At 39.6% G+C, this 9954-nt stretch overlaps 2 protein-coding genes across 2 annotated transcripts; one reads left to right on the forward strand and one right to left on the reverse strand.

Annotated features, from left to right (window-relative positions):
- Nucleotides 1-620: 620 nt before the first annotated feature.
- Nucleotides 621-2677, reverse strand: LOC134665492 (uncharacterized). The gene is made up of 4 exons (XM_063522467.1): nt 2436-2677; nt 1553-1736; nt 1368-1454; nt 621-664 (listed from the first exon to the last, which is right to left on the reverse strand). The coding sequence occupies exons 1-4, from the start codon at nt 2565-2567 to the stop codon at nt 621-623; spliced, it is 447 nt and encodes a 148-aa protein (XP_063378537.1). The 5' UTR covers nt 2568-2677.
- Nucleotides 2678-6415: 3738 nt separating this feature from the next.
- LOC134664916 (E3 ubiquitin-protein ligase SIAH1A-like) lies at nt 6416-9060 on the forward strand. The gene has a single exon (XM_063521626.1). The coding sequence runs from the start codon at nt 6806-6808 to the stop codon at nt 7649-7651; it is 846 nt and encodes a 281-aa protein (XP_063377696.1). The 5' UTR covers nt 6416-6805; the 3' UTR covers nt 7652-9060.
- Nucleotides 9061-9954: the final 894 nt, after the last annotated feature.

A 9954-nucleotide genomic window follows, 5' to 3' on the forward strand; every position in this document is an offset into this window, starting at 1 on the left:
GTGTAATTTCATGGCCAAGTTCTATACTTAAAGGATTTTATTATAATTCAGTTTTTGTTTTTCTTTTAATGGTGGAGCCATGGGGAACTATTAATGTTATTGCAAAATTTAGAGACTTATAAACAGGGCACGTTGCTCGTAAAGACGCTGACCACAGGGGATAGGTTCTTAACTGGCGACTACGTACGAGAAATAGAGCCTTGGAAATACCTCCTACAAGTTGTACCTACTGACGGTCTGCTCAGTACGGATATGATGGTCGTATTTGTCTACGTGACAGCGTGATAAAACGGTGTCCGTCTCTTTCTATCCCGCAGAGTTAAAAAGTGACAGTTGTTTTATCACGTGGATAAAGCGATCCATAATAGGCTTGCAGGATCGCAAAATGAAAAAAAGACAGAAATTGAACGAGGATTCTTGTGATAGGTCGTTGAACCTGTAGAGAACACCTTTTAGCCAAGCTAATATATGAATGCATTGAGACTCAAATGGAAATGGGCAGGCCACATTGCTAGATTTAATGATAAAAGATGGACACTTAAAACAACAACATGGTCAGGGCCTATAGCACAAGGAAAAAGGAAACCAGGCAAGCCACGAAGGCGTTGGGCAGAAGATATTCATAAGGTCGCAGGTGCAAGCTGGATGGAGTCAGCCAAAGACCCTGAAAAATGGCATGGGTTGGAGGAGGCTTTTACCTAAACGGGGTCCATATAAAAAAAATAGATTCATGTCAAATAATATATTTATAAAACTGTTAAAACTATGGAAGAAATAAAGCTTTAATATAATTAATAATAAATATAAAAAATATATGAATAGCGCAACCAAAAGAGCAAAACTATTGTTTTTCACCTGAACTTATACGAAACTAATGATCTGGCCGACTAGCCGACTAGTCGGCCGACTAATCGGCCATTCGAGCGCCGATTAGTCGGCTAGTCGGCTAGTCGGCCAAATCAATAGTCGGTACATCACTAGTAAAATATAATATAATATTATCTTTAATTAATGCTGCATTTACACGCTTGGCAAGTCTTGACAAGCATCAACAACCACAAGCGTGTGAAATTCTCATGAAATTTGGTGAGCAGATTGCATAATTAGGGTAATTCGCCACTAACTGGTCACCGGCCAAAAACTGGCCACCCTAAACTAAAAATGAATTCTCTTCACCTATAAAAAATAAAAAGTTGCTTTAGAAAAAAATGTCTACAAGGACACGTATCTCCATCCATCCATCCATCGTACTGTACAGTGAGCAGCGGAAGTTGCTAAGCAGGCGAGGTGTTCAAAATGATCAAGACGCAACTGTATTATTAAGAAAATAAGAGTGTGTCAAAGTAATTTTGAACACAGTGACTTACTTGGTTCAGTATTTGTGTTAGTTCCTCCTGATCCCATTTTTTTTGCTATTTTTAAACTGACATACTCGCTGTCATTTGATTTGGGGCCTAAAACAGAAAATTTATTATTTTAAAACAGAACCTACCTTATTTTACTTTTTAAAGAAAAAAATTACACTTTTTGAAGAAAAAATAATTGCACTAACGTGGGTTAGGAGCCAGCCGCTCAGGTCTGCGCATTGGTAGTGACTCTGGATCCAGTTCGCGAGCCACTATCCAAGCCCCCGTCTCCATCAGTGCGTCCACCAGGTGCCGGAAGGCATTAGGTCCTCGGCGCATCACATCCATGTAAAGCTGGCGTTTGCGCAGTCTAGGCTCCCTGCTTATGTCCTAAAATAAATTTTCGTTTTAGATTCAGACAACATTTTTAAATAAAATAACTAACAAGATAAGGACATAGAATAGGATAGTTTATATTTTTTATCATCATCATTATCATCCTATGCAGACGAAGCTGCGGCACAGAATAAATAATAGTACTGCCGTACAGAAAGGAAACTTCCTACAAAACCGAAGTTTGCCAGCGGTTAAGGGTCGAATCATGCCATCCCTTTCTAATATATGACACTATCCCTTTCTAATATATGGCACCATCCCTTTTGGCTATTTCGGTTTGTCAAAATTCATGTGATTATCTTATCTGTGGTCATGCATGCAAAAGGAAGTCAAGTGGTGCCAACCCTAATAATTGCTCGGAGCAATGCTGTGCCGAGCGGAGCCGAGTTTGGCCACAGTCAGGAGTTTCGCACCCCTGGCTGCAGGCAGAAGCTAGTAAAGAATAGTAGTGTTCAATCCAGTTTTCTAATGAGTAGGTACTGGTATGTCTTTGTTTTTTTTTGTTATATAGGAGGCACATATTTTTACACACCTACTTAAAGTGCTGCCGGTTATGCCCACAAGGTGCTTTATACAGTCTGATGATGATGTCAGTGTCACATACCAACTTAATGACTCATCTACGCTTTAAACCTCACTTATTCTACTTAGAAAACTATGAAGAATATCTTTAAATCACAAAATCCCACTCACTTTATATGGCTCGATCATGGCTTCAGAAAACACTCCCTTTTCATAGAGGGCAGACACCATTGTTTCCAAGTCAGTCTGTTCCACTAAGGAGGTGAAACATTTTTGTATCGCAGCTCGGTGCTCGTCCTGCATATTTGCTTTAAATATTACTAGGAAACTATAAGAAAACCTAATTCACTATGTTTATATAAAAGTAAATACACGCATTTGTAAAAAGTGTATAAAAGTTGTGCAATGCAAATCGCAATAACAACAACAAACGAATGAATGTGAGCGAGTTCATGGACAAGTATCTTGCAAGTGTCAGAAATGAATGAATGAATATGACCGGTATGTATGACCCACGGACGTAGAGAGTAAACGGGATAGTGTACACTGGCCAAAAAGTGTGTCCACATGAGACATCAAACCTGAGCCCTCCATCTCTTTCTAATTAGGGTGACCATAAGTCATATGTATGTGGGATATTAGCATAAGATTGAATGTATAGTTTGGTCAGGATCTTTTCTCATTCGTACATAATCAGAGAGAATCATACTGTATTTTCCCTATGCTAGTATAATTGTCCCTGAAAAGAGATGGATATAGTTCTTTTCTCTCCTGTAAAACGCTTCACAACAACCTTACTTAATTTACGAGGGGCGGCTGAATAGTAATCTCCTTGGTCAAAAAAATATTAAAATATGTTACTGGTTGCAATGCAATTTTATTCGTTATTTATTCTTTTTTCAAATTTTGTGACATTCATTTATTTCCGTAAATGCCATTTGTGTACAATTTTCGAATTTATGCAAGATGTCGGGTGAAAAAATCAAAATAGTTAAAATTGAGCACCGTGCAGTGATCAAATTCTTAACAAAAGAAGGAAATACGCCCTCGCATATCCGAGAGCGTATGTTGCGTGTGTTTGGTGATTCGTGCCCTTCAGAATTCACTATAAAATTTTGGTCCAAGCAATTTAAAATTGGTCGTGAAAGCTTGGAGGATGACCCCCGTAGTGGAAGGCCGATTTTTGCGGTTACGGAGGAAAATGTAGCCAAAGTAAAAATAATAATTCTAGAAGACCGACGGGTGAAGCAGTGGGAGATAGCCCGAGATGTGGGCATAAGTAAAGAGAGAGTTAATGAAATAATTCATACACATTTGAACATGTCTAAGGTGAGTGCGCGCTGGGTCCCCAGAATGTTAACGCCTTTTGACATGGACAGACGGGTGAAATGTTGTAAGGACTTTTTGAACATGAGTCGGGGGAAAGAAGAAGAAATTATGTCAAAAGTAGTGACGTGTGATGAGACCTGGATCAGACAGTGGGACCCAGAAAGTAAGCAAGAGTCTTTACAATGGAAGTTCAAAGACGAGAAGCCTCCTAGGAAGTTTAAAGTTCGACCGTCAGCTGGCAAACTTATGGCTACGGTGTTCTGGGATATAGAAGAAATATTAATGATTGATTATTTACCAAAAAGAACTACCATGAATGCCGAATATTATTCTAACCTGCTACGCCAGTTAAGGGATGCAATAAAAGAAAAAAGGAGAGGCAAATTAAGCAAAGGAATTTTGATGTTACACGATAACGCACCTGTCCATACTGCCCGCACAACGCAGCTGGTTATGAAAGAATTAGGCTTCGGTACCATTGACCACCCACCGTATAGTCCAGACCTAGCCCCCTGCGACTATTTTCTCTTCCGAAATCTGAAGAAAGACCTCCGAGGCAGAAAATTTTCTACTGATGATGAGATGAAGGCTGCTGTAACGGACTTTTTTGACGACAAACCAAAAGATTTTTTTTTTCATGGGTTAATGTCATTATTTGACAAATGTAATAAGTGCATTTCCCTCGAAGGGGACTACATAGAAAAATAAAATAAAACTGGACACTACAGTCTTTTATTTCATACTTAGGTAGATTACTATTCAGCCGCCCCTCGTAGTCGTTATAACAGCTTTTAGTCGTTATAAAAGCTGTTACAGATGGGATGGGCGTATTGAATCGCGATCATGGTCGATTGTGAGGAAGGTGTGGTCCGCCGTACCTACATCAAAAACACAGCTATAAGAGAGAGCGAGACAGATATCCAGGATGGGGTAAAACGTTGTACTACGTAACTAGGTAATTCGCAAATCGTGTCGATTAAAAACACTGCCTTCGGTCGTGTTTTAATTTATCACCACTCGTTACGAATTTGATTCTTACTTTCAACACTTGTATCGCAAATTACCTTATATTAATACTATACCGACTAGTTATCGATACCAGTCATTTTGTCAAGCCCTAGCGTAGCGTGGCGTAACAATTTATGTTTATACACGAAATTATCTTGAGTATTGACTAAAATAATAAAATATAATAAGCACACAACGAAATAAAAACTTACATTTAACTGTGTAAACCGGCATCTTACACTATTTATACTTAACAAAATACCTATCACTACCAATATCATACTCATGGTGTGTTCATATACGTGATGACTTCCCTTTTGCATACTTAAGCTATTCTTTAAGCGTAAGCGTCATCGTAGATCTGTGGTCTGCAACAAAATTTTCAAATTTCCGCCTTTGTATACTGACGGAAATGTGTGTCCAACTTATATAGAATCGATTACATCTATACAGGGTGATTCATGAGACGTGAGCAGGACTAATCCTGCACACCCAGTAACTGATAATTGATCGATCACCGTCGTATTTAGGTGAAACAACCACACTTTTTCCTATTTTTTAACTTTTTGGCGAGGGCAAATTTAATTCTCTACAATCATGGTCACCCTACAAGACCTGATTAATAAACATAAAACCTCTTTAACTGTAATGACAGCATTATGATTACGAAGAAAATAAACTGTCAAACTTGAGTGAGATACGACTTTTCAAAAGTAACCAGACCGTGATGACATTCAATTTGACACAGAATATCAGTAGTTTAGTATTCTAATTGTAGGGTGACCATGCATGTCGTAAATAAATTAATAACTTTTTTTTTCAACACGACTAGAAAATTAACGTTAACCTCACTAATACTGATACGAAACAGTTCCTTAAAATTTACGAAATGCGCAGTGTTAGTCCTGCTCACGTCTCCTGAATCACCCTGTATAAATAGTTAGAATTAACGTTTCAGTAATTAAATATTATATAAGTAAGTATAAACATGAGTCTGTAATGTCTAAGGACTTTGGATTTAATTTTTGGCAATTATATAGCTCTCATTACATGAATCGAATAATTAAACATGCCGAAATAAGTATATCTTTATTTATTTATTAGTATACTATTTAGGTAAACTTATTTTTACATTAAGTACGTAATAACAATTCTGTAAGACCGATCCAAATCGCACCGATATCATAGTCACCCTAATGAGTTTGACAGTGTTTTCTTGATTGTACACGTGTGTGTGTGTGTGTGTGTGTGTACACGAAAAATATGTCATCAAGTTGGGGATACCAATTAATATCCAAAGTTACTACAATTTCTACCATATTCAATTTAATGTTTTTTTTTGTTATGCACATGCTTGGTTTAATCAGTTAATAATATTGACATCATAATGATTAACAAATTATTTAAAAGATATCGGAACTGTAATCGGAATATAGCACTAAAATAGTATATGAAGGTAATTACTTTCAGTAGTATATTAATATAAATACTGCCACAATGGTATCTTTTTTACATTGGCAACATGTGCGAGTGAGACACGGGGCTCTGGTTTTCTATCTCATGTGGACCGTTTTCTCTTCTGGTACGAACAACTTTCTGGCTCGGTGATAAGGTTCAATTTAGTATGACAAAAAAAGTGACAGTTCGCTCCCGATTAATATATAACTTCCTGGTCTCATGTGGACACACTTTTTGGCCAGTGTACACTATCCCGTTTACTCTCTACGTCCGTGGTTGGTCAACGATGGGTCAACGTTGCTCTATTCTATACTTCTATAATCTATGACATCATGGTTGCTGTCATTTGACAGAATACTTATTCTGCATTCGATTGGTCGTCATTGAATCGTGCGACGATTTATAATTTTTCAACCATTTAAGATATTGATATAAAAGAACGATCGTAATCCTTAAATAATCGGTTTTCTCAATAAAATTCTTCGTGGAAGACGTAGTTTTTATTCGTAATGTGTATGTGAGTGATTTGAAAGATATGGAAAATAGTTAACATTGACTGTCAAGCAAGAAAAATAATAGCAGTGGCCTCCAAACTTGTAATGGAATCTTATTTCATAGCGACTTCCAAACGAAAGAAATCGGCTCTGGAGGGCTACAAGTGAGTTATGTTGTTGTTAAACTAGTTCGTGAATACGTCGGTTGATCGGTGAACGCTGGTCGACGTTTTATATGCGCGTAACGGTGACATGAGCACGAATAAGAGGCGCGGAGGAGCTAGCAGTTGTGCCGTGCCCGGGGTGCCCGCGCTGGCCGTATCCACCGTGCCCACCGCCATGTCGGCCGACCTCGCCTCGCTGTTTGAATGCCCTGTGTGCTTCGACTATGTTCTCCCGCCCATCCTGCAGTGCCAGAGCGGGCACTTGGTGTGCTCGAGCTGCCGACCCAAGCTGTCGTGCTGCCCGACGTGCCGCGGGCCCCTCGGCAACATTCGCAACCTCGCCATGGAGAAAGTTGCTAGCAATGTAATGTTCCCCTGCAAACACTCCAACACCGGCTGTACTGTGACCCTGGTGCACACCGAGAAGGCCGAGCACGAGGAAGCCTGCGAGTTCAGACCCTACTCCTGCCCCTGTCCCGGGGCCTCCTGCAAATGGCAGGGTGGCCTGGATCAAGTGATGCCTCACCTTATGATGTCACACAAAAGCATCACAACCCTACAAGGCGAAGACATAGTTTTTCTGGCTACTGACATAAACCTACCTGGAGCAGTAGATTGGGTGATGATGCAGTCTTGCTTTAATCATCACTTCATGCTAGTTCTGGAAAAGCAGGAGAAGTTTGACGGGCATCAGCAATTCTTTGCTATAGTGCAGCTTATAGGTTCTAGGAAGGAGGCGGAGAACTTTGCATACAGGTTAGAGCTGAATGGCCACCGTCGTAGGCTGACCTGGGAAGCGATGCCGCGCTCCATACATGAAGGTGTCTCCTCCGCTATCATGAACTCTGACTGCCTCGTCTTTGACACATCACTGGCTCAGCTTTTTGCTGACAATGGAAACCTTGGCATAAATGTCACAATATCTATTGCCTAAAATTAATATTGCCACATTAGAAGTAGAAAGCTGCCAGAAAAACTTATTTCATTGGCTGTAAAGAATAATCTAATTATATTTAAAATGTCAGTGAAATAGAAGTGTAAAAGATCTCTTATGAATTATATATAGACAGTGTTTGAAATTATCAAACTGGATTTAATACTTTGTTACGATTCGCATTGTTTACAGTTTCCTGACTTTGACATGTTTATATTTGATAGGACATCATAAGCCAAATGTTTTTTTATTTCATTATCATTTTGTATATGTGTGTTCACTTTAGTGTTAAGTAGTGGAAAGTTTAATCGGAGCAAAACGCTTCCGAAACGCCTTGTAAACATAGATTATAAATTATAACAAATTATGACCTCTCATCAGTGAGGGACAGTGATTCCTTTATTCCAAAATATGAACAAATATTATTTGTGTTGTTAACATTTAATCATTTGTATATAGTGTAATTTTAAGAGGTTTGAGCAATTTCTATGCAATTATAACTGTGTGGTTGCTTTTGAATCAAAAGGTGCTGATACACTTGAGCATTCACTTGTAAGGAGCATTCTCACCAACAGAATGTAAGTACAGTCAGTCCTCTAACATAAGTATCTACTTTTCTATACAATTAGTATGGCGACGTGGGTACTTAAGTTGGTGCACCAACCGTACTAGCGTTTGTCGATTAATTTGCCGAAACTGCTTACAAACTGAATGCTCAATGTTCTGCTTGAGTGAATGCTCAAGTCTATTAGTACCTTAATTTAGTGCTGGTATTGACTGAGCTCAGGTCATAAGGACTGATTACCAAACCCAGTTAATTATTTGGTTGATCAACTATTTCTAATTGAATAATCTAGTACTCACAGAAAAGTGAGAAAGATACCTCTCATCACCACCAAGCATCTCATTGGGTTCAAGCCCTTAGTCCCAAACCTTGCTGCTTCTTTCGGCCATCAATCTATCTATACAATAAAATGTACATCTTTACCATCTATATATTTACCCGAAGCACAATAAATAATAGTACTAGGTACAGAAGACTCACTCTCTAACAAAACGCGTCTGTTACGATCAGCACAGATATGGCCGCTAGGTGGCGACAGCGCCACGCGTGGCTTATGTCTTTCCCCCAAATTGGGACGGAACGGATGTACTTTTAGCTATCTGCAGCAAAGCGAGCAGTGAGCCATGCCTGCCCGAAGCAATTATTAAATGTAAAATATCAAACAAAATCAAATCAAATCCAAATGAAATTTACCGCACTATGTAAATAAATACTGATGAACTAACTGTTGACATGTAAAATATTACTTTTTACCAATAAACGCATATCGCAATATCTATCTATCTAATGTTATTAAATATTTATCATCCAAAATCATCATTTAAAAATAAATTCTACCAGCAAACATAAGAAAACAACTCAAAATTTGCATTTGATTACTTTGCCTCACATGTGAATAAAATGCAACTTTGAGCAATTAGTTTTTGAAGTGCAAAGTAAGCCTTTCCGAGCTGGTGTGGTGAAATGAAAACATATATAACAGGCTAAAGTCTTACATTCTTTACAGTCTTATTGTGTTGAATACTTATCGTGACCTGACGTCACAAAGCTCAGTGAATTCAGTGACTAACGAACCCGCTATCTTATTAGTAAACCATAAAATAAGTAAATTAATTAAATAAACCTGGTTATCTCGTCTTGAATACTGGCACTTTGAAACTCGGAATGTAGCCAGTTCTGGGCATTGGTTGGTTATGATCAATTGTTTTAGATTTATCCTTTATTTATACAAAGACCATGTTACTTAATAATAGTGTAATTGCTAAGAGTGCATTTGGAATTATTGTCTTGTAGCGCGTCCGCTAGCTAGCGCAGTTGCTCGAGCGGGTTAACGAAAAATGGTATGTTAAGGCCAGCGCAAACCGGCGAAGTGCAGCGCAGATCACCGAGGAGGATTTACGCCGCGCAGCGCACACCGGCGAGGTAAAATCCCCGCGATACCGCGAGCGCCCGCCAGCTCGAGCGCTGGCGGCCAGCGCACCAGGGAGCACTTCGGCGCAGGCCGGGGGATGCCGCGGCATGCCGCCGCGTGTACCCTATCACAAGTGATTAGTGACTAGTGTACACGAGTTCTTCCCCGTAGTCCCGGCGCTACTCCGACGCACTCGGGAGGCCTCGGCGCATGCCGGGGGATGCCGCGGCATGCCGGCGCCTACCGCCGCGGTATCCTCTAGCGTGCAACTCGATGCCGCGGAGTAACAATCCTCCGTGATGCTCCGAGGTCAGCCTCAAAGCATTT

This window comes from Cydia fagiglandana, chromosome 6, assembly GCF_963556715.1.
Source record: "Cydia fagiglandana chromosome 6, ilCydFagi1.1, whole genome shotgun sequence".
NCBI classification, from domain to species: domain Eukaryota; kingdom Metazoa; phylum Arthropoda; class Insecta; order Lepidoptera; family Tortricidae; genus Cydia; species Cydia fagiglandana.

Bases quoted from the DNA above. Each gene is read 5' to 3' on its own strand.
- LOC134665492 (XM_063522467.1), bottom strand. From the start codon at position 2,567: ATGCAGGACGAGCACCGAGCTGCGATACAAAAATGTTTCACCTCCTTA. The intron at 1,737-2,435 runs GTGAGTGGGATT...AATTTATTTTAG, and splicing joins CCATGATCGAGCCATATAAA to GACATAAGCAGGGAGCCTAG. The intron at 665-1,367 runs GTAAGTCACTGT...GCCATTTTTCAG, and splicing joins TAACACAAATACTGAACCAA to GGTCTTTGGCTGACTCCATC.
- LOC134664916 (XM_063521626.1), top strand. From the start codon at position 6,806: ATGAGCACGAATAAGAGGCGCGGAGGAGCTAGCAGTTGTGCCGTGCCC.